The 23,890-nt window shown below is 49.0% G+C and overlaps 1 protein-coding gene across 3 annotated transcripts; it reads left to right on the top strand.

Moving 5' to 3' along the window:
• The first annotated feature begins 1,044 nt into the window (after nt 1-1,044).
• WNT5A (Wnt family member 5A) lies at nt 1,045-23,554 on the top strand. Of its 3 annotated transcripts, none has more exons than XM_037530802.2 (5): nt 1,045-2,123; nt 8,037-8,170; nt 9,403-9,653; nt 14,163-14,455; nt 18,288-23,553. In XM_037530802.2, the coding sequence occupies exons 1-5, from the start codon at nt 2,118-2,120 to the stop codon at nt 18,744-18,746; spliced, it is 1,143 nt and encodes a 380-aa protein (XP_037386699.1). In that variant the 5' UTR covers nt 1,045-2,117; the 3' UTR covers nt 18,747-23,553. The 3 variants fall into 3 exon arrangements, with proteins under 3 accessions (XP_037386699.1, XP_037386708.1, XP_037386713.1); XM_037530811.2 differs by lacking the exon at nt 1,045-2,123 and adding an exon at nt 7,537-7,633 and having other exon boundaries at nt 18,288-23,554; XM_037530816.2 differs by lacking the exon at nt 1,045-2,123 and adding an exon at nt 7,804-7,846 and having other exon boundaries at nt 18,288-23,554.
• The last annotated feature ends 336 nt before the right edge of the window (nt 23,555-23,890 follow it).

The raw sequence follows: 23,890 nt of genomic DNA, 5'->3' as shown, positions 1-23,890 counted from the left end.
TGCCAAACTTCGCAGGCTTCTCTCTCACCTAGGGCATCTGCCAAGATCCAGCCCCCACAGGACCGCGCCTCACACCTGGGTATGCTGGGTGGTAGCTAGATACTCCACCATGCGCCCTAGTCCACTAATCTACTGCCCTGGGGGCACTGCAGGGTGTATGCACCTACACCTACCCTTTTCTCCAGCATCCCAGCTTAGCGACCCCCCCCCCACACACACACACCCAGGGGTAAGAATAGGGGAACTGTCTGGACCGTGCTCAGTGCCCGAGCAGCAGCACCCCTTGCAGCCCCAGTGGGAGCGGCCTGGAAGAGGCCAGATCAAAGGGCCCATCGGTGAAAAAGTTGGGGTTCAGCCTCCCGCGGGTCAGCGGTTTGGGAAGGAGTGCAGACAGTCTGGCGGCCGGCCGGCTGCGGAGCGGCCCTCTCTTTTCCAGCAGATGCCTGCGGGGGTGGAGGGGGTGGGAGCCCAGCGCAGGGGGCTTGAGCAGGGAATGCATCCCGCCTCCCTTGCACCCCAGCCCGTGGTACGGCTTTAAAATCCTGCGGAGTTTGTCATAGGCCGGCCTCACCACGCATGCGCGCAGGCCAAGTGGAGTTTTTTCGCTCTGCCCCCTCCTCTTCCCTCTCTCTCTCTCCAGTCGCCTTTGGTTCTGCAACTGAAAAAAAAAATTTTCCCCCCGATGAGAACACCCGGGGACAGAGGAGCCCGGAGAGCGGGAGGGCGAGAGTGAGGCAGCTGGCCAGGAGGGCCGGGGGTGGGTGGGGGACGCGTCCCCCGGCCGGGCGGTCTGTCCGCGGGGCGCAGGACGCGTGAAGGCTGCAGGAGCGCCCAGGCACCGCCTCCGCCGCGCAGAGTCCGGTTCCGAGCGGCCGCGGCCGAGCGAGCTCCTCCGGCCGCCGCCACGGTGCCCCCGGCCGCCCGCCGCCCGCCTGTTTGCGCTCCCGCCCCTCGGGCCCGGGCGCCCCGCGAGGACCGGGCAGCCCGGGCAGCCGTGCCCGCCGGGGACCGCCGCAGCCCGACGACCTCCGCGAAGCCCCGCGCCCGGCCCGGCCCCTCGCCCGCGGTGCCCTCGCGCCTCTGCGCCCTGGAAAGGCGGGGACAAGGGGGATTAACCCGAAGAGAGAAAGAAGGGGGTCGGGAGAAGGGAGCTAGTGGCTCCCCTGCCATTCGCCCCCTAAATCCACCGCGCAGCACAACGCTCGGGAACGACTTTGACCCGTCCTGCGCCCCTCTTTTGCCAAACCCTAAAATGAAAGGACAAAAGTTGGCGCTGCCTCTTGCAACTCGGAGAGCGACTTGTGCGTTTCCAGCGGCATCTCCCGGAGAAAAAGCCGTGCACGCCTGATTGTTCTGTGGCCCCACAGCTAGTGTGCGTGCGTGCGCGCGTGTGTGTGTGTGTTTGGGTGTGTGTATGTGTGTGTGTGTTTGGGTGTTGCCTGTGTGTGTACACAGACGTCCACACACTCACTCGCGGCCACAGGACCAGCGCCTGGAAGCAGACGTTTCAGCCACAGACTTGGAGAGGAGGAGCTGGAGACCGGGAGGCGTGAGCCGCCGGAGTTTGCAGAATCCGTGGTGTGAATGAACTGGGGGCACCTGGGCGCAAGGATCGCCCCCCCCCCCCGCTCCCTGCCCCGGGCCAGAGTTGAGTAGTGGGGCATTTTTTTCACCCTCTTGTGAAGAATTTTTTTTTATTATTTGTTGTAAAGTCTTTTGCACAATCACGCCCACATTTGGGGTTGGAAAGCCCTAATTACCGCCGTCGCTGATGGACGTTGGAGAGGGAGCGCCTCGCCGCGGAACAGTCGCCTGCGCGCTCTCGCCGGACCCGCGGCTCCCTCCTAGCGCCCCGGCCCGACCCTGTCGCTGCCGCGGGCGGGCTGGCTTCTGCGCCTCCTGGAGTCCCCGGAGCATCCTAGTGTGGCCCTGGTGCCCGGATTCGGGAGCCAGTGACCACTTTAGCTTGCATTCCCTGCGTCTGCCCAACGCGCCCCGGAGGAGCCCTCAACTCAGCGCCGAATCGCCCCCCCAGCCTTAACCTGGTCGCTCCGCTCGGATTCCTCGGCTGCCCTCAGTCGGGTGGCGACTTCCTCCCGCGCCCCCTCCCCCTCGCCATGAAGGTAGGTGTTCAGTGCGCCAGCGACGCTCGCCACTTTTTTTTCTATACTTTTTTTTTTTCCTTTTGGAAGTTCACTGCAACCCCCCACCGCCCCCCTTTCCTGGCTCCCCGGCACACACCTCTTCCTATCCCTCCATTTCTTCTACCGCCTGGAGAGGCTGGAGCTCCCCTGCTGCTGGCAGGGACCCTGACCCCTTAGACCTCCAGCCCACGGCGCACTGCTTGTGTCTCCCGGGAGACCACTTCTTGTCCTAACAAACGTTCTGCAAACTTTTTCGACTTTGGAGAAAACATGGGGAAGAATTATGGCAGAAAGACTTGAATGTGGGTCACAGACGAGTTTCCCTTTGCCTCGAGAACCTCGCGTGTAATTTACTATGTATATTTCAGTAACAGGATAATGATTCAATTCAACAAATATTTACCGAGCGCCCACTGCGCGGGCACGGAGAGGGTGTGTGGCCCGGGCTCAGAGAGCGGAAGGGGACTCATTGGTTGGGAGAAGCAACTAGAGGCCCACAACCCCAGACGAGTGCACCCCCAGCCCTTTGCAGCCCGAGGCCAGGTTACAGACTCCTGTCGACCGGGAAAGGCCTTGTGCCTTTAAGAGTGCCTGGCTGGGGGCCAGCGCGCACCCCGGCGCGGGGAGCTGGGTCGCGTTATTAGCATTATTAGCCGCCACTGGGTGAGCTCAGGCACTTTGCAGCGGTGATGGGGGTGGGGAATGCTGGCTGTAATTCTGTCCCCTGGAAGAGTGCGCCCCGGCCCCCTGCAAGGAATCTGCCTTGTCCTTTGGAAACATTTGGGCCTCTGGGTTGGGAGAACGGGCTGGAGGTGGGGGGCAGTTTGTGAACTCTTGTTTGTTTTAATTGTCAGTTGTATGTTAAAGCCGAGTCACACACTCCGAGGGTCACCGAGAGTTCACTTTTACGAAAAGTTAACATTTCTCCTTACAATTTAACTTGCCTTTTTCTAAACAACTTTTCTCTCTATTCCAAGGTTCCATCCTTATTTCCATTTTCCTCTTCTATTTTTAGTTTTCTAGAAAATAAAGTTGTAATTGGAAGATGTTCTCGAAACACAAACAACGCCCCTCGCCCCCCCCCCAAAAAAAGTTAAAAAACAACAACAAAACCTGGGCATCCCGCGGCCTTGTTTTACTTCCCAATCCCAGTCTGGCATGGGGCCCCTTCTCTTCGCTCACTTTCTTTAAATGGACAACTCGTTGTTTGCAAGTCACTTGGAGCCTGCAGCGGGATCGCACCTCCTCAGCCCCTGCCCCCGCCAACATTCACAGCTGCAGCCAGCCAGATGCCTAGGTTTAGTTTCTAGAGAGCCTCTGCCAGGGGAGTTCCAAGGGGGGCAACGCTGAGAGCCACAGACGATGGAGAAGCCCTGGAATTGGTGTGTGTGTGTCCGAATTGTGGACCCGTGTCCTCGTGTGGGTCCGAGAGGGATAGGGGGCCGAGGTTAAGTTGTTTTCGGAGCTGGGACATACTAGCCTTTTTCCTGCCCGGCCCCACATATGAGAACTCTCGCCTGGATGCTCTGCCCAAGGGTCCCTTGCCTTGGCATTCCCTGTCTGGGTGCTTCGGTGCACAAGGGGTTAGCACCGAGCGCTCAGAGCTTAGTCCTTTCCGCTGCCTTTTCTTCTCCACTGTGCGGTGCCGGCTGCCCCCTGTTGGCTGCCTTGAGGTAGGACGCCTTGGAGCCTTGGGGCGGGCGCGCTAGCCTTTCCCTCCTACCTCTGGATCAGTTCTTCCTTCTCTACCAGCAGGTCCTGTTCTCAGGGTAGAGGCCCTGGGACATCCCTGGAGGACGAGCTGTGTTGTGAGGCTACCGCAGTACGGAAGGGATCTTGGATCCGACTCAGCAAATGGGACTATGAGGAGTGCATTTAGGGTTGATACTTCTCTAAGGCTGGTCTTAGCAACTGGATTGTAACCTAGGAGGCCTCAAATGTGACTGTCTTTCTGTCTCTCTGTCTCTCTCTCTGTCTCTTTCTCTTTCTGTCTCTCCAGATAGGGTTGAGAAAAGTGTTGGTTTCTCTCTCTGGGCTTCAGATTCTTTGTCTTTTAAAAGGGGATGAAACGACCTCTAAAGAGACGATCCAGGGGATCTTTAATTTATTTTCTCATTTCAAGGACACTCAACTCTTCCTTTGGACAAAGTTGAGAGCCTGTGTAGAGAGGAGACTTAGATACCCTATGTGAGAAGGTGTAAGTGATATGTTCGGGTGTGTTTGGGGAGAGGGGGTTGTCTTGAGGTCTAGAGCGCCTTCCCAGGGGCTGGATGAGGGGAGGAACAGAACAGGACAGTCCAGTCTTCCCCAGGAACCTCCTGGACCTGCTATCTGTTCTGAGTCCTAGGCAGGCATAGGCTCCTCTTATCCTTGCACTGATTTTGGCTCAAAGACTCATTCCAACCTTTCTCCATCTCCAGCACTCCCCCCCAGCACTGTGGACACATACCAGCAGTTTGGGGCTGCCCTGGTTTCCCTGGGTCCAGGCTAGAGGCACTGGGGGAGCAGACTCGTCTACGTCTGCAAAGGGGAGCTCCTATGGGCTGCACCAGTTCATCCTTCAGCATCTCCCACTTCTCTCTGTTTTCCCTCAGAGCAGGATGACCCGGCTTTGGCTGCAGCTGAGTTTTTCTCCCACCAATGTCTCCAACTCCTTGGTTGAGGAGTGAGGAAAACAAATTTATTTCCCACCAAAAACTGGGATTCTTGGCGTTTTCCTATCTTTTTCACCATCATAAGCCCAGGTGAAATGGGCTTCCTCCGAATTCATCTCCCTTATCATTTCTGTTTCCAGAAACTTGAGGGGGACCTGAATGCAAAGAACCCAAGGGGGATGCCCAGATCCTCGAGATAGCACCAGTAATGGGGGGCTCCAGGGTCTTCCCCCTGCCTTTGTGTAGTTTCTCTACAGGGGCCCGCAGGCTAAGGACTTCGGGAGCTGTGGGGTTTGTGCTCACATTTGTGCTTTCTGAGGCCCCTGAAAGTCCTCTCACCAGCGTGTTTTCACCTCTCTCTCCTCTCATCACCCGTGACCGGCATCCCATTTGATTAAAAAAAAAAAAAAAGCTAGGAACCCCTTTAATCAATACAAAGGTTTGGGAGGAGAAACAAAATAAGCAGCCAATACGTTGAGCACGAGGGGCTGGAGGCAAAGACGCCCGAACACACAATCCCCACCACACCCCTCCAGAACCACTGCAATGCCCGAATGTTGGGGAACACTACACTACAATAGATTTCCAGGATTCTTTACGAAGTCGGCTTTCCGGGGCTCGGAAGTGTTCCCAAACATTCACCCCACGCTTTGGTAAATTCAGCTTTTACCGGGAGCTTTTGTTGTCGCCCCGGTGTCAGTCTCAGAAGTTTCACTTCGTACTTTTTTTTTTTTCCCCTCCTTTTCAACCAAATCTCTTAAACAGGCCGGCATGTGTACCCTACAGACTTGATATGTTTATTAGTGAGTTCCCTGTGGGTTCTTTCAGTCCTTCAAACTGGTGAGGCCTTTTCGGGGTTGCACGAGGACTGCAGCAGGAAGAGGGCCAAGGTGTTTCCCGGCGAGCTTGCGGGGTTAAGTGGAGGCGCGACTTAGGGGGCTCTCCCTCCGCATCCCCTTTGGGACATCTCGGGCCTACGGCCACCCGGGTGACCCGAGTGGAGCAGAGCGAAAAGACCCACTCCCGGTTGGCCTCGCTTTTAGGAAAGGGTGGGCTGTCGCCGTGGTCGTCCGGGGGGAGAGCAGGTTCGGTTTGTGTGGCTTCGCCTCTAACAAAGAGATCCGCCGTAATCCGCCAAATCTGTTATCAATTTCTCCGCCGCCCGCGCCCCGCCCCGCGCGCCCCACCCGTCGGGAAGCTCGGAAAGTGCGCGCGGCCAGCAGCAATCTCGGCGGCCCTCTCGGAAGCACGCCGACGCGAGTATTGTGCACGAGTGTGAGTGTGTGAACACACATGAATGTGAGTGCGTAGTTGTGTGTGCGCGCGCGCTGCCTTCTCCGCGCTCGGGGAGAGTCCACTTTGCAGCCAGGGCCCCGCGAGAAGGCAGTCCCCGCTGCCCACCCCCTCCTTCTGCAGGAAACTTGACACTTCGGGCGGGGGTGGGGAGGGAGAGCAAGCCTCCGCTCCCAGGCAGGGAAACCCCAGGTTTCCATTCTCCGGGTTGCGCCCCCAGCTTGGAAGCGTTTTGGGGACGCCAGGGCCACCGCGCAGAGCCCTGGTGGCCGGCGCTAGGGACCACAGAAGCGCTTCCCCTGCCTCCGAGAAGCCCCCAGGAGTCCCGGGCGGTTGGCGGGGAAACCCAGGGCACTCTCCTGAGCCCCGGTGCCTTTTCACCACAGCCGAGGTCCCCTCAGGTCCCTTGCGGCGCTGGCGCTCCCCGGGTTTGGTGGAGGCCCACCTTTCCTTCCTCACGGAAGGGGCTCCCTCCGGGACTGCGGGCTGCGCGGCGGGGCCGAGTCCCACGTATCAGAGATGTGAAAGGGGATTTGGAAACCCGCTCCTCCCACCCGAGCCCTCCGCCGCCTCGCTCCGCCGCCGCCTACAGGTGGAGGAGTCCCCAGTGGCGAGGAACGGCGGCGGAAGCTTGCAAGGCCAACCCCCTGCCCCCCGAAATTCTTCACCGCACGCACTGTCGCCGCCGGGGCCCTCAGCCCTGCAGCCCAGGAGCTCGGCACGGGCGCGGGACCCCGCGCGTCTCGGCCCGGCCGCAGGACCCCGCGCGCCGCCTCTGGCCTCGCCCTCCCGCAGGACGGAGCGAACCGAGCGTGACTTGGGCTGGAGGGTGGAGTGGCCGCGTCCCGGCGCCGGGCTCCGGATGCCGCGCGCGCCAAGTGGCCGACGCGTCCAGACTAGGACCGAAGGACACACCGGAGTCCCCCGAGTGCCTGCGCGCGCGCGCCGCGGCAGCTGCCAGGAGTGGGGGGCCAGAGGGAGAGTGAAAAATGAGGATTTAAGGGAGCTTTGTGGGGAGGACCAGCCAGGGATCCTCTCTCGGGACAACGGGACCCCCAGATCCCTTTCTTTCTTGAAGATGCCAGCCCTTCCCGAAGTACTCTGAGTCGGAGGAGGCCGCGGTCAGGAGAGGGGGGCACTGTTTTCCTCTATCCTGGGTTGGGGGAGCAAATCTCCCCCCCCTTTGAGTCCCCGCGTCCGCTGCCTCCTCGTCCCTCTCCAACCCAGCCAAGGGGCCGACCCAGGAAACCCAGGCTGCCCTTCCCTCTCTAGAAGTGGCCTCCCCCAAAGCGGCCCGTAAACTGATGGTGAAGCACAAGATGTTAATTCGAAGCTGCATTGCCCAGCTGGGCACTCGCGCGCGCGCCGCTCCCGGGGGCCTCGCCCCCCACCCCTGGCCCTTCCCTCCCGCGGCCTGCCCCCACCCCCACCCCCGCGCGGGCCACCCCGCCTCCTCGGCAGCCGCCGGCGGCGCGCCTCAGTCGCCTTCGCCATCCTCTCGCCCATGGAATTAATTCTGGCTCCACTTGTTGCTCCGCTCAGGTCGGGGAGAGGACGAGGGTGGCGGCGGGTTCCCGAGTGAATTCCCGAGGAGGGACGGACTCTGCGCGAACTAGAGGGGCGCGAGGGGTGCGGGACGCGCCAGCAGGAAGGAGGCAGCGCCTGGCACCGGGGCTTTGACTCAACAGCATTGAGACATGTTTGTAATCGCTGGCGTGCCCCGCGCGCAGGATCCCAGCGAAATCAGATTTCCTGGTGAGGTTGCGTGGGTGGATTAATTTGGAAAAAGAAACTGCCTATATCTTGCCATCAAAAAACTCACCGAAGAGAAGCGCAGTCAATCAACAGTAAACTTAAGAGACCCCGGATGCTTCCGTTGTTTAAACTTGTATGCTTGAAAATTATCTGAAGGCAATAAACATCTGCTCCTTTCTTCCCTCTCCAGAAGTCGATTGGAATATTAAGCCCAGGAGTTGCTTTGGGGACGGCTAGAAGTGCAATGTCTTCCAAGTTCTTCCTGATGGCTTTTGCCATATTTTTTTCCTTCGCCCAGGTTGTAATAGAAGCCAATTCTTGGTGGTAAGTTCATTCTCTATGCATATTCTTGTAATTTTTTTTTATTTTAAAAAGTAATTTGTATGATGCTGCAGGATTTAAAACCGAGTCGTGAGTTTGGGTGCTTTTTTCTAGTACAGATATATATATATATATATATATATATATATATATATATCTTTCCATCAGAATTTTATTTTCATTTGCTAATATTGGAAAGCTTATCTTTAGCTCCAAAGGGAATTGGAACCTATAAATCTAGACTTTTTTTCTGTGAGGTCCTTGTTCAGATGTATGCTAGTAGTATATCATGTTATAAAAGGGAACTTCAGTTCACTTGTCTGATGATTGTAAGCCTAATCAGTAAAAATTTACTTTTTGCTACCTTTAGGTAGTAAAAGAGGGTTCCAACTTTTATTTTCTGTCACTTGAGGTTATTTACCTTCAGGGTCTGAAGTAGACAGAGTTCTAAAGTAAGACAGCTAACCTTCCAGTGGGGAAGAATATGGGCTTGAAATTTGATCAAAAGAAGGTTGACTTGAAGTAGTCAAATATCCCTAAACGAGGGTTTCTTTCTAGCAGGGGCCTTGTAGATAGACTGCAATATATCCAGAGGATTATTTTTGACGGGTTCTGGATATTTTTTTCCCTGTAAATGAACGGCGTTTTTCTGACTGTCAAACATGACTTCTGTTCACTGGATACCTTGTCTTGGGTCCTTTACAATCACATAAGGAGCCCTTTTAAAATGTCCAGAACATGGTGAATTTTCTTCAGTCTGTATACTTGTCCCTCTGTTCTTCCATCAGTCAAAAGGAACTGCTATCTCCTACCCGTGTCGAATTGTGTCTACTTGCAGCGTTCATATTTTTTCAAGGCAGATCAGTCCAATTTGTGGGGCAAAGTGAGTCACTTTCTCTAATGTCAGAGGCCCGTCCCCGAAACCGCCATTTCCCCCTATTCTGACTGGATTTCGGAAATGTTGGTTCAAATGTATGGCAGAGGGGCGAGGAAGGGAGTGAAAACTAACTGAGGAGCCAGATGGCGGGGTGGGGAGTACACAATACCTCCGTTTTCTGAGTGGAGTTTAAACAGAGAAGTTTTATGAAGCCCTTCTCATACTTTGTCATGAGGACAAGCAGGAGAGAAAAAGCATCTGTGTGCTTAAAACTATGTATTGCTGACATGCTTTCATGGGGCCTACCTCTAGAGTTCACGTAAATCTTGAATGCACATCTCCCCCCCTCCCTTTTTAGGTCGCTAGGTATGAATAACCCTGTTCAGATGTCAGAAGTATATATCATAGGAGCTCAGCCTCTCTGCAGCCAACTGGCAGGACTTTCTCAAGGACAGAAGAAACTCTGCCACTTGTATCAGGACCACATGCAGTACATCGGGGAAGGTGCGAAGACAGGCATCAAAGAATGCCAGTATCAATTCCGCCATCGAAGATGGAACTGCAGCACCGTGGATAACACCTCCGTTTTTGGCAGGGTTATGCAGATAGGTAGGCAACTATTTAGCGTGTCTTTAAAAGGGTATAAACTTTTCTCCCAGAAAAAGTCTTCAGTGCTTACTTAGAAGCTTGATAAGGGGGGGACCTCCAGCAAGGTGATGACGCGGGGATTTTGTCATTGGTGCTACTTGTGTTGCTTCCTAACCCCACACCTGACTATAAGTTTTAGACTTCTTTAACAAATCGAGAGGGGCACATGTAAGACACCTTTGTTCTTCTTGCACTTTTCTTTTTGTTCTGAAAAAGCGTTTTGTTTAAAACAGCAGAACAGTGACTTTGGTTTCTCAATGGTAGATGAGGGAAGTTGAAGCCTTTATATACTTTTAAACTTCAAAACTTTTAACTGGTAGGCATTCCCTAACTCAAGCCACAATTCAAGTGGACCATGCATCAAACTAAAAATTGTCATCTTTCAGAATGCTGGATATGTTGAAAGCGAATAAGGTTTTAATTTTCCTAATGTAGATATTTCCTGAGCAGTAGAGATATATATGTTAAAAGCTTTATTTTTAGTCCCAGAAAGAATTTTAATTAGAAGTGATCCAATTTACATTTGTGATTTTGGCAATTGGTATAAAAGCACATGCTTTAGATCTCAACTTTATAAAAAAAAATGTATCACTCACAGTTTAATTCTTTATTTCATGTATGTTGTTGAACTTGGTATTCCATTCAGGGAGGAGGTAACATTAAAGCTGGGCTAAAGGCAAAGCATTTGGGAAATCAGTTTGTCTCTGGTTTGACTTAATAGCAGAGGACACTATGTGACAGATGTGGCCCTGTGTGTGCTTTCTAGTGTGAATATTTTAGGTCTCTTGATTTTCATGCAAACAAGCCTTTATAATTAATATTACTGCAGTGACTCTTAAAATAAGAAGCGATTTATCAAAGCAATTAACTGTTTATACTGACTGCAGATAAAAAAGTTGGCTTAATATCCGTCACGGATGGATAAAATGCTTTTTAAAATCTCCTGAAAAGTGCATTCATTGAGAACAAAAAAGAGTTGTCAGTGGATGTTTCAGCCAAGCAGCTTCATAAACTAAAATAATACAGGACTGGAAGCCGTTCCTCTAATTGAATGGGAAAAAGTTCTGCAGCCTCAGCCTGCAAAGTTTCATAGGGCTTTGTCCTTCCTGTTAATGATTAAAATGTGCTAATGTATATACTGGGATCTGAATCTAGGCGTCAGGCTTCAGGAATACAGGCATTTTCCCTGAATATGGGCTGTCTTATGTAGTTAACTGGGGGAGTGCTGGAAATTTAATTCTGCATGTTGATCTTGTGAGTAAACGCCAAACTTTTTTTGGCCAAATAATATTGTCAGTTTCCCTCCCTCACCTTTGCCTTATGTGTTCCCCTTAACTGCCTTCCCCTCAGACTGTAGGACCACGTTCTTCATGTGTATACGAGTTAGCAAAATCACACATCTCTGATGGGAACCACGAATTAGGAAGAGCAGTTGGAACTGTTTATCTGTATAGGCACTTGAATACAGCTTTGATTTAAAATCTTCCTCTTCTCTTCACACGTAGCTGGTTTGGGACTAAAATATTCTAACTAAGCCATCATTTGATAAGTTTGAATTTTGTTGGAGATTTATTTAAAATAGAGTCCAGGAGCCAAAGAGCCTGCTTTGTCAGGAAACAAACAGACCCCTTGGCCCAAAGGCCGATATTTAATTGTCCCTTGCAAGTATACTCTGGTCCTCTGCTGAGCGGTACCACAGCCTGGGGTGATGGAGAGTGGGTGGGAGTGGAACCTCTTGACAGCTTTCCTGAGATACCAGCAGCCCTTGAAGATACTATCAGCCAGTCATCTGAGGTGCAAGGAAGAAGACAGCACCTCTTGCATCTCCCTTTCCCAGAGTTCCCCAGGTGCCTGGTATGTGAGCAGAAAGCTGCTGCTGGGTGGCTTTGTGGTTGCTTTTGCTGGGACACCAAAGGGGCTCTTCTCTTCCTTATTTACTTTAAAAAGAGCTGAAGAGAAGGAAAAACATGGACCCTGCCTCAATAGTGGGAGAGTTATTTAGCTTTCCTTTTTCTCATTAAGGATATGTTTGAGAAGAATGAGCTAAGGGAAAAATTAAAATACCTTTGATGCTAAAAGGTGTATGCGTGCACGCACGCCCACCCCAAATCCCTTAGTACTCTAGAGATATTGAGAGAATTTTTTTGTCCGTGAGAATCTGACCCTGAGATGGGGCTAGTGTCTGAGAAACTCAGGCTGCCACCTCCAACCCCTCCTCAACTCATTTTTCTAGGGTGCCAATTGCCTTGGAGGCACTGTGTACGATCGCCTCATGAAGGGCCCTCTCTTCATTTTGGAAACATTCTCATTTTTCATCACGCTACCCTTTCCTTCCAGCTTTTGTCTAGTCTCTTCTTTGTTTCCACGCTGTGAAAAGATATGTTAGAAAGGCACCATTTTTAAGGAGTGTGAGGAGCCGAATAGAAGCAGATTTCACAGAGAGGGAAACCCTAACTGAACCAGCAGTGTTCCATCCAGGATGACTATATCCACAGGCGATTAGCCAAAGAGCACTTTGCAAACTGATGTTTTCCCTGCAGTGACCAGTTAGCTTAGCAAGTTCTACCAGGTTTGTATTCTGGAGCAAAAAAGGAAATCCTCAAAAGATACTTATAAAAAAAAGCAATATTATTGTGTCTTGTACAAAAGCCCTTTTACGATTTGTATAATCAAAGGACAGTGTCTTGTTTTCCTCTGTCCCCAGAGAATTGTTTATCTCCTATTCCTCTAGCTGCAGCCTCTTCATTCTACAAGTCTCGGATCCAGGGCCATGGCATTCTCTGTATTATCAGTGTTAATCCTCTGGTAACTCCCTAGAATCTGTCTTCTCCTCATTTCTCTCCACTCCCCCGATGCTCTCTGTGTCTCTAATTCAAGCTTGATAGATATAACACCCCCACTGGAACTTTCTGGATCCTCCTGCCAACCACCAGCACACTTCTCAAGATAGTCATTTTTTAAACGTGAGAGGGAAGGCCTGTGATAAATCACAAGCGTTGCCATTGCCACAAGAGGCAATCAAATGGCTGGTGTTGAAGAGGGGAGATGTCCAAGAGCGGCTGTGGCTGGACCCTGGAGCTGGCGCCGCCATCCCCTGCAGAATGAGCCTCTGGCTGGGACCAAGTCCTGTGGCCAGCTCTTCTGGTGCTGCCCTCACCCCACCCAAAATAGAGATTGTTAGCAAGGCCTCTAGTAGAGGAGAAACCAGTTCTAGTCCAGGGATTTCAGTGCAAGAAGGGGCCTTTTCCCCCCTAGGCATCCCTATTTCAATACCCTTATTTTATAGTTGAGGAAAGTGAGATCCCCTCATCCTGCCTAGCTGGGCCTGCTGTTAACCCTTTCTCTTTCATAGTACATACCACATTTTTTTTATAAAGTGTCTTCTTATCACCTGTAGAAATATCTCCAAGGGCGAGTGGAGGTAAAGGTAGTCTGTAACTGTCTCCAATTTTTCTCCTTAAAAGTAGGCCTCCTATTTCACAGTTTTACAGTGAGGTGTTCTTTACAAGTTTTAGGGAAGGAGAAACACAACCCCCTAACCTTCAGGTTTGTATATTCTTTTTAAGTGTTCAGAAGAACAAGGCTTTATTCCTCTTACAGTCTGCTCTCCCCCTTCTTGCTGTTATTCTAACACTTGGAAGTAAAGCTGTCAGGGAGTTGCAGAAGTGGTGTGGAGGAACAGCAGGCTGTTTTAAAAGTGGATACTTATCTTCTTGAATGGGAAGTATCAGGTCAATCAGCCCAGAATTTAGGAAGAGGCAAGTTTTATTTCTAACTCTAGAAACTAGTTTAGAAAGGGCCCCTGGAAGGTCCAGAACCTTGTTCTGAGACAGCTATTTCATACTGCATGATGGAGTGGGATGGAGAGGCTACAACTGCCAAAGGAGGAGGGGAAGCCAGGCTTAAGCTAGTGTGGCCACTGCCAGGGTGGCTGTTGTAGTGTCTGGGTCCATTGCCAGCCTAAGACTTCCAGAGACTCTAAGCCTAGCAAATTCTATGCTCTTGCCCTACCGCTAGTTCAAAATGAAAATAATGCCAAATATCAAAATATGTGTAAGGACATCTACCTAAACTCTGAGTTTTCCTTCAATGACCTCTTTCATGTGCATTTTGGGAACAAGTTTTGAATATTTTCAAAAGCATGGTGGAGAAATATCAAGCCAGCACTGCTAACCACCCCTGCCTTAGGCTCTGAAATGTCAGCATGGAGAGGTGGAGGACCTGCTATTCCCTTGTCATTCCTTCCTTCTTGTGTGTTTGGGGGCATTTCTCTTGGCTTGTCCTCAGGGTGGGCCCCTGGCCACGGTCTTGGTGGGGCTGGGGACTCCTGGATACCCTTGGGGGAGTGGGCTGCCAGGGGCAACACATGGGGTGGCTGCTGTCCTTGGGGGTCCGGGTGTCGGCATCTCCCTGCCCCTCTCTGAAGCCTGCGGGGCAGGCAGCCCGGTGACCCCGCGTCTTTGCCCGCAGGCAGCCGAGAGACGGCCTTCACGTACGCGGTGAGCGCGGCCGGGGTGGTGAACGCCATGAGCCGGGCCTGCCGCGAGGGTGAGCTGTCCACTTGTGGCTGCAGCCGCGCCGCGCGCCCCAAGGACCTGCCGCGGGACTGGCTCTGGGGCGGCTGCGGCGACAACATCGACTATGGCTACCGCTTCGCCAAGGAGTTCGTGGATGCTCGCGAGCGGGAGCGCATCCACGCCAAGGGCTCCTATGAGAGCGCGCGCATCCTCATGAACCTGCACAACAACGAGGCCGGCCGCAGGGTGAGTGCCCCAGCAGACCCCCCAGTCAGCCCCTCGCTCTTACCCCCCTCACCGGTCTCTGGGCTCTGTGTGTCTCCCTCTGCCACCCTCTCAGTGCATTCCTGTTCCTGTGTCTCCGCCATTCTGTCAGCGTCTGCCTCTCCCTGTTTCTCTCCACACACCCCTCTCCTGTCCAGAGAGGCTTCTGGGCTGCCCCCCTTGAGTCCCTGCAGCCCAGGTGCTTCTGCAGTTGTCTGAGCAAGACCTTCCTCCGCTTTTTAGATTTGTCCTCAGTGCAATTGCCCAGCCAGACTCAGAAATAAAAAAATGTTTAATAACATTCTCCCTCTTCCCAGGACATGGAGAGAGTTATTTATCCCAGCAGGTGCTCAGATGAGGACACCCGGGGCGACCCAGCTTTCAGGCAGGACTTACCTGCCTTTCTTTCTCCTTGCCTTTCCTTATGTCATTAGACAGCAGGCCTTATAAGATTGAAGTTTCTGGGGTTTTTTAAAAGATCTTTTCTAGGAAAACGCCAGCGCTTTTAGTCATGTGGAATTTTATATGACCATCAGACGACTGGTGGTAACTCTGGAGGAAGAGAGAGCCACTCGGAAGTGCAGGGAGAGGAGCAGCTTTGGGAACCCTCCTGCGCCCCTCTCTTCCATACTTTCTTTCTCCTGGTGGGGATATGAAAAACTTTTCCACAATAGTTAAAAAGACCCTTTTTTTTTCCTGTGGTTAAACACATGGCACTTTATGGCTGATTTAAAATGAAGGGGTGAAAACTTTTCTTAACTTTGGCAGCACTGAAAACCAGGGCCATTATTTTTTCACAGAATCCAAGGTGGGTGCCAGGAACTTTCTGGTCAGAGATTTCACTCTTCTGTATTTTGGGGTGAGGAAAAGGAAAGATAATCACAGAGCAAAATACAGAGGACTGGAAGGAGGCTCAGAACCCTCTGGTCACACAACCTCATTTTAAAGATTGGAAAACTGAGGCCTGGAGGACCTCACTCCATGCCACCGGCAAAAAGTGATGGATTCAGATAGAAGCCCAGGCACTTCTTAAATAAATGCCTACATCACAGCTGCAGGGTGAAGGGCTGTAGGTTTTGGAATGATAGAAATCTAGAGTAAAATCCAGTTCTGTCTGTGCTTTCCTAGATCTGAGCCTCAGTTTCGACTTATGTTAAATGATCATGACATTAACTATCACTTGAGGCTGCGCTCGTATAGTCGAGTGTAGCATAGGAAATTACCAAAGCTTGACTATTTCTGACCAATAATTTTACATGGTTCAATCAAAGGTCTGTTTAGTGTCGGTAGTATTTAATAAATGCTAACTTGATTGCTGAATGTTATGAAGCAAAGGACATAAAGAAGTAAAAGATTATCTAGATAATTCCATCTAACCTAGCTTCTTCTCACATTTGATGTGAAACATTTGGGGGTGTTGAGGGTTAGACTAAACTTTGCAGAATATTGCCTGTGCTGCCTAAGGGGACAGATGATTGCTCCAGAGGGAGTGTGGTCTCTCCTTCTCAGCCCCCCCCCCCCATTGCTGCAGTGCCTGCAGTGTGGCCCATGCTCTCTCCCCTCTGTGGTCAACTGAAGCCATGTAACAAGTGTGGCAGCTCCCTGGCAGCTCCCTCTCTCTCTCTGGAGCCCACAGAACCTTCCTCCTTTTCTCATCAGGGTCACCTCATTGGACTTGTGCCCACAGGGTGCCCAGTATCTCAGTCTCCACAAAAGAAATGAGACTGACTCTTCTGGGCCCCATCACACCCATGTTGGGTGCATCCATCTTTGGGGATTTCTTGGACTTCCTTCACATAGAGATATCATCATGGGTATAGCAGCCCAGACCAAAGGGTCAAAAGATATCCAATTGGAGAGGTGGAAAACCACTTTTAATATTACACATTCATTTATCATCTGCATTTTTTTTGGTAAAGATTTATTTATTAATTTATACAAGAGCCGGGGTACAGTCCAGATGTGTGGGAGGGTGAGAGGATTCACCAGAGACAGAGAGTGGGGAACAGAACAGGCAGACTGACCGAAATACACTGCTGAGGGGAGCAGAGGGCGAGACAGGAGAGGTCTGCTGCGCCATGTAGGTTTCTCTCTGGTCGGCCGGAGATCGAACTCGTGCTGCAGAGGCTGTGGATTGCTTCACAGTGCAACTGTTGTTTAACCCCTTGTGCCACCAGGGAGGCCCGATCATCTGCATTTTTTAATAGTGAGATTTTTAGGGTCATTGTTACCACTTGAGTAGTGAACTTGGATCCTGAGGAATGAGGTTACATAGAAGATGACAGTTTTTCTCCAGGGTAGTGGGGGTAGGGAGGGAAGTTGGACCCTATGCCAGGAAATTATATTAGAATCTCCTTGGGGCATTTGCTTTTTATTTTCTTCAAAGGAGAAGCAAAGGTTAAATACGTTTGCAAAACCCTTCCTCAAACTAGCTGAGTTGCTGAAACTCTTTATTTTGAGGGAATATACTTTGGCCTCCTTATTAAGAAAGCCCCTTGTAATTTCTGGAGAAAGAAGCTAGCTCTTCTGGGTGGAAGCAGCCTTCTCACTCTAGCCTCCAGGTTCTTGACAGGCCCTCTACAGCATACCAGCATGACGCCGACACTGGAGGGTCACTGGCATGGCAACTGTGGGCAGTCAGGGCTATAAATAGGCAGCCGCCACCTCCCATACTGCTGGGCACAGTGCTGTGGGGCCAGACCTGTGGGCACTGCTACCGGGAGGCCAAGGTCACTGGACAAGGGCCCAGGAACAAGGCCCATATGCCATGCCCTCATTACCCTGGAGAAAGACCAGATTACTGAGTGTGTCCTACTTGTCACATTCTGCACATGTGTCCCCTCATTTTGCCCTTTAACAATGCTATGAGCTTGGTACTATCACAGTCCCCCTCACTGGTGGAAAATGGAAGCTCAGAGCTGTGAGGTCAGTAGCTTGAATGCAGGGGCAGAGTGAGGACAGAACCCATGTCTGCCTGGGTCCTTTCATTGGTGGTAGGGGAGAGGGGCAGTACAGGAGTTACTCCTGAGTTACCCTGCATTTTAGTTGTTTGGCCTTGCAGGCCACTTACCCTCCTCTGTGTATGACATTGCTCTCACCTAATCTAGCCCATTGTAACATTGCTGGGAAGATTAAATAGAGTATAAGGTTTCTTATGGCAGTGCCTGCTAAAAGCAATAATAATAGCAATAATTAATGAGTGAAGATTTGAACCCTCATCTCACCTGGGCAAGATGCCTCCAGCCCTGTCACTTACTGGCTGGGTGTCCCTGGAATGGTTCCTGAACATGAACTCTGTACCCAACTGCCTGCATTCAAATTCAGACACAACTTCTTCCCAGCTTTTAGAGAATTAACTCACTTTTCTGGGCCTCACTTTCCTTCTCTGTGAAATGGGGATGATCCTGGCACTTCTCATAAACGGTTATGGGGATGAGGCCTGGTGATACAGGTAAGGAATTGTGCAGCCTTTGACATGAGTCTATGCCATATTAGTTGCCGCTAGTGCTGGTGTTTTCCTGCAAGGAAGAAGCACCGGAATGATGTTTTGTTCCTGTTCCCATTCAAAAACCATTTTTGGTTTTTTTAAATGATGATGTAATAATACTGAGGGGCTAAGAATATATCTTTTGTGTAGACTTTTTAAAGATGACACCACCAGGTTTCTGGTCGTGGAGGATGAGAAGGAAATAACTTGACCCCTCGTTTAGCTGGTGGCCTGGGCTCCACCTGGAAAGTGAAGAGCTGTGTTCCCCTAGCTCCTGCCTGTGCCTCTCCGTGAGCGTGTGTGCTGACTGGCTGTGTTTCCCCGCAGACGGTGTACAACCTGGCCGACGTGGCCTGCAAGTGCCACGGGGTGTCTGGCTCCTGTAGCCTCAAGACGTGCTGGCTGCAGCTGGCTGACTTTCGCAAGGTGGGGGACGCCCTGAAGGAGAAGTATGACAGCGCTGCCGCCATGCGGCTCAACAGCCGGGGCAAGCTGGTGCAGGTTAACAGCCGCTTCAACTCGCCCACCACACAGGACCTGGTCTACATCGACCCCAGCCCTGACTACTGTGTGCGCAATGAGAGCACGGGCTCGCTGGGCACGCAGGGCCGCCTGTGCAACAAGACGTCCGAGGGCATGGATGGCTGCGAGCTCATGTGCTGCGGCCGTGGCTACGACCAGTTCAAGACCGTTCAGACGGAGCGCTGCCACTGCAAATTCCACTGGTGCTGCTATGTCAAGTGCAAGAAGTGCACAGAGATCGTGGACCAGTTCGTGTGCAAATAGTGGGCGCCCTGCCGCCTGCCTGTCCCCCAGCCCAACTCCCAGGACCCACTTATTTATAGAAAGTACAGTGCTTCTGTTTTTTTTTTTTTTTAATATTGTTTTATTTTCTCCCAAGAATTGCAACCGGAACCTTTAATTTTTTTTTCTGTTCCCATCTAAGAACGCTGTGGTTTATTATTAATATTATAATTATTATTTGGCAATAATGGGGGGTGGGAACCAAGAAAAATATTTATTTTGTGGATCTTTGAAAAGGTAAGGCAAGACTTCTTCTGATGGTGTAGGATGAGGGGAGCCTGACCCATACCCTAACTTAGCTGTGTGCACATCCAGAAGGTAAAGGAGATTTGTTTTCTTTTTCTGAACTATGGCGTCACGTGGTACAGGGAGCATCCAGCTGCAAGAGGGGGTTCAGATCTATGTAGTTCAACTTCTGTGACCGAAATGAATCTTAAACATTCTGGTGAAAGTTGAAGGGTCTTGAGAGACAAAAGAGAAAACAGGACCCCCCCCCCAACCCCCACTCCTTTTCCCAGGGGCTGCCAACCTGAAATATCAGAATAATCATTTAAAAATGTAAGGGTGGGAACCTCATATCCCTGAAGGTAGAAGGTATATCCTGTGTCTCATTCTTCTGGAACATTCCATCTGCAGATGATCCTATTCTAATAGCTACTGATACTTAGGGAGCAGGGAGAAAAGGCTCCAGAACTTCTTAAGAACTTAAAAATGCTTCTATTAAGACAACAATTTAAAGTTGTTACAAGAATTAAGTTTTCAGATTGGAAAAGGATCCCGAGATGACTCTAGGTGCTAGACTTTTTGTTTGGAGAGGGGCCAGGGGACGGAGTGGTTGGCTTGAAAATAAAGGGAAATAGACTGTAATTTTCTTAGGGATACTTGGTTAATAAATGATAATAATGAAAATAATACATGGATTCCACTCACAGATCCTCAGCCCACACAGCAAGATAATTGTGTGCAGGTCAGCACTGCACCAGAGCAGAACACCTCTTTGAGGGGAAAAAGTAAAATCCACCTCCCACTTGACCCCAGGCCCCTCTGGATGCTGGCCCCTTTGCCAAAAGGGCAGCTCCATTGGGTCCCCTTTGATTGATTGTAGGACAGGAAATGAAACATTAGGAGCGCCACTTGCAAAACAGTTCACTACTTAGGGACTTTATTTTTTCTAAATTGTTATTTTGAGGAGCAATAGTTTTCTATGTTTTAATGACATTACTTGGCTAATGGAGTTCACAGAGGTGTTGCAGATATCACTGTTAATGATCCTGTGTTTGGACTATCCGCTCAAGCTTTCCCTATTATACTGCAGGTGTACCCTAAAACTGTTCCCAGTATACTTGAACAGTTGCATTTATAAGGGGGGAAATGTGGTTTAATGGTGCCTGATATCTCAAAGTTTTTTGTACATAACATATATATATATACATATATATATATAAATATAAATATAATTATATCTCAGTGCAGCCAGTGATTTAGATTTACACTTTACTGTGGGGTTATTTCTTGGTCTAGCGCAGTGTGGTCTGCCATCCAGTGGGGATTTTTCCAAAAGGTGTCCTACTTGAGCTTGGGCGGTGGTCCTGACATGGTAGCCCCAAGAAGCACTGTGTTTCTGAGGGCCTGAAAGGTCTCACCCATTGATATGCGTATTGGTTTGAAGATTTCCTTTCCCTCCCCCTACCCCCTTCTCTCTGACCTTCACTTTGTACACTTTGCGGAGAGGGCATTACTTGTTCCACACAGACGTGGAGATGAAGAAATATTCCAACTCAGAAACATTGGCAGGCTCTCAGTTCATTTTGCAGAGTGGAAACCAGTGCCTATGAGACCTGTTGAGTCCCCGAGGAAAATCCAGCCCACGACAGATGGAGCTAGTTTAACATTTTTTCGAACATGGACACCTCTTTCCAAAAAGTGCCGTCAAGTGTGTCCTTATCTCAGACACCATGGCTTTCGTATTTGGAAAGCTGCACCTCCCCTGCAACCCTCACCGGCTTGGTGGCCTTCGTGTCACCTCAGCAGCTGTGGCTCTTAATTTATTGCACAGGATGTTCACTTCCCCTCGGTTGCAGTGAATTGCAAGCAAAGATCTTGAAATTAAAAAGCACTAATTCGTTTAAAATGTCACTTTTTTGGTTTTTATTATACAAAAACCATGAAGTAATTTTTTTATTTGCTAAACCAGATTTTGTTTCTTTTTAGTGATTCGTGTTTATGAAGAGAGTTGAGTTTAACAATCCTAGTTTTTAAAAGAAACTATTTAATGTAAAATATTCTACTTGTCATTCAGATATTATGTCTATCTTCTATGGCCTTTATTCTGTACTTTTAATGTACATATTTCTGTTCTTGTGTGATTTGTATATTTCACTGGTTTAAAAAAAAAAATCAAACATTGAAAGGCTTAGGCCAAATGGAAGATAGAATATAAAATAAAACATTACTTGTATATTGGTAAGTGGTTTCAATTGTCCTTTGGATACTTCATGTGGAGATTTTTTTGAGAAACCATGAGGGATAGTTTAGGGGAACTACATGTCAGAATAATAGAAGAGTGGAGAACTTTACCAAAACCAAACTATTTGGAAGCTTCAAAAGATTTCTATATGTAACGGAACAAAAGGGGAATTCTCTTTTCCTCTATATGTTCCTCAAAACCAGAAATCAAGCAGATGGCTTAAAGCTGGTTATAGGATTGTTCACATTCTTTTAGCATTATGCATGTAACTTAATTGTTTTAGAGCGTGTTGCTATTGTAACAGCTCAGAGAGGAACCAAAAAGACCCAGGCTTTTATCCATGACCAGAATTGTAATCCAAAAAAGTATATTTGTGTTTATCACGCAACTATTGCACTTCTCTAGTTGAAGTTACTAAGGATCGAGCATATCTATGCCCCTTTGAAAGTACTTTTATGAAAAGCAAGCCTCAGTCTGCAGAGAATGAAAACTCTTTGGAAACTAAAGGTCCGTTGTGTTAAGTGCAATTAATACTAGTTCTTGTGCTTTCCGAAAGCGAACACCGAAATCTGGCCAACCCTGTGCAGATTGATATGTTAACCTTCTGCTTTTTTTCTTTCCGGATAACCTTGTAACATATTGAAATCTTTTAAGGATGCCAAGAATGCATTATTCCACAAAAAAACAGTAGACCAACATATAGAGTGTTTAAAATAGCATTTCTGGGCAAATTCAAACGCTTGTGGTTCTAGGACTCACATCTGTTTCAGTTTTTCCTCAGTTGTATATTGACCAGTGTTCTTTATTGCAAAAACATATACTTGATTTGGGAGTGTCAGCATATTTTTTTCCTTCTCATCTGGAGTGCTTTCAAGATCTTCCCAATACAGGAAAATTAACAAAAAAATTATATATAGGCAGCAGTAAACAGAGCTGTGTTCAAAATAGTAATTATGGGCTCAAGTAAAAGGAAGACTGTTGTTAGTCCTGTTTATCTGTTTAGTTCTTGGAGTTACTGACCCCCTGAGACCGGCAGCGTATAGGTTTTAGTAGCCGACCCAAAGCCTTTTCTCGTGATTTTGCCAATACCAATTTTCAATTTGTTTTTGCACAACATTACTCAAGCCACTTGGTTATCAAATATGACAGTCTAGGAGGACAAGTACTCCCGTAAGAGACTGGTACTGCCCGATTCCAAGAGATCATTAGCCAAAACAGTCCCCAGACACGGAGTGGTCCATAACGGCAGTAGAGAGATCGACAGAGAGGGTACTTGTAACTTGAAGCATATATATAATGCAAATATGAACCAAGGCATAGATCTGAAATACTGCATTATCACTGTAAACTATACTTTAAAAATATTTATTTTTTTTAAAGAAGTGTTTTTTTAGTCTCCCCTCTCTCTATGGAATGATGAAAACCCGATACCACATTTTGAAAATAAGACGATGAAATGGATTTTAATGCAGGTAATGATCAGCAATGTAGGAATTTAAAACTTAGTAAAGGAGTCTTATAATTTACCTCTTCATATAAACTACACTGAAATCTGATGATTGGATATTTTATTCTAGTGAAACATCATCTTGTTAGCCAACTTTAAAAAATGGATGTAGAATGATTAAAGATTGGTATGATTTTTGAAACAAATGTGTCACTTCTCATCTAGAACAGTAAAATGCTGTCTCAGTATTTCAAAAGCAAAAAAAAGGAATGAGGAAAATCGCATCTTAGACCAGTTTTATATGCAGTGTACAATTTGCTGGGCTAGAAATGAGATAAAGATTATTTATTTTTGTTCATATCTTGTACTTTTCTATTAAAATCATTTTATGAAATCGGCGGAGTCGTGTGTGTTTAGCAGAGATGTCCATGGCGACTGAGGATTGATGGGATGTGAGTATGGAGCATGATTATGGCTTAGGGCATCCAGACAAATAAGCATTCACATATCAGGCATGTAGGTGATAATCAAATCTCAAGGATTTATTTTGTATTTTAATGCTCATTTCTTTCGCTAGTATTAACCTTTACAATTCTTACTAGTTCTACTGCTAATGATGTATAAATTTGTGCTTGGAGATAATTACTCCACGTAAACATTTAGCACAGCGAGAGAGGATCATGATGAAATTACAGGAAAAGAGAAGGAAGGTGGAATGATTTGAGGAGAGTAATAAAATAACGTTCTAGGTAGTCAGATTGAATTTCCTGGAATATCCTACTGACTGCATATTGCAGTGGCTCTAAGCCAGATGTTTACCTCCAGGGTTCTCAGCCTCTGTACTAGTGACTTCGGAGATAGGTAATTTTTTTGTTGTGGAATTTATCCTGTGAAATGTTTAGGAGCATTCTTCCCCCATTTGTGACAACTGAAAATGTCTGCAGACATTGCAGAATGTTCCCTAGGGAGCAGAGTTGCCACCCCTGCTCCAGTTGAGAAATGCTGTGTCAGATGGAGGGACAGAGCCTTGTAACCACTGTTAGCTTACCTAGCTTACCAATGAGTCAGGGAAGTGTCTTGCAAATTTCCCGGTATAGAGCATGGAGATGCAGCATCTTCCCATAGTCAACACTGGTTAGCAGTTAATAATACAGGCTCTGGAACTAGAGTGCCTATCTTCCAACCCAGATACTGCCATTTGCTGTGCCAACT

Source organism: Talpa occidentalis, unplaced genomic scaffold (genome assembly GCF_014898055.3).
Source record: "Talpa occidentalis isolate TD23 unplaced genomic scaffold, MPIMG_talOcc4v2.1 talOcc4.10, whole genome shotgun sequence".
Classification (NCBI taxonomy): Eukaryota; Metazoa; Chordata; class Mammalia; order Eulipotyphla; family Talpidae; genus Talpa; species Talpa occidentalis.
Note: the sequence above shows the minus strand (reverse complement) of the source record. Positions and strands in the feature narration are given on the sequence as shown.

Coding starts and splice junctions, on each gene's coding strand:
- WNT5A (XM_037530802.2), top strand. Junction 8,171..9,402: donor ATAGAAGCCAATTCTTGGTG/GTAAGTTCATTC, acceptor CTCCCTTTTTAG/GTCGCTAGGTATGAATAACC. Junction 9,654..14,162: donor TGGCAGGGTTATGCAGATAG/GTAGGCAACTAT, acceptor CTTTGCCCGCAG/GCAGCCGAGAGACGGCCTTC.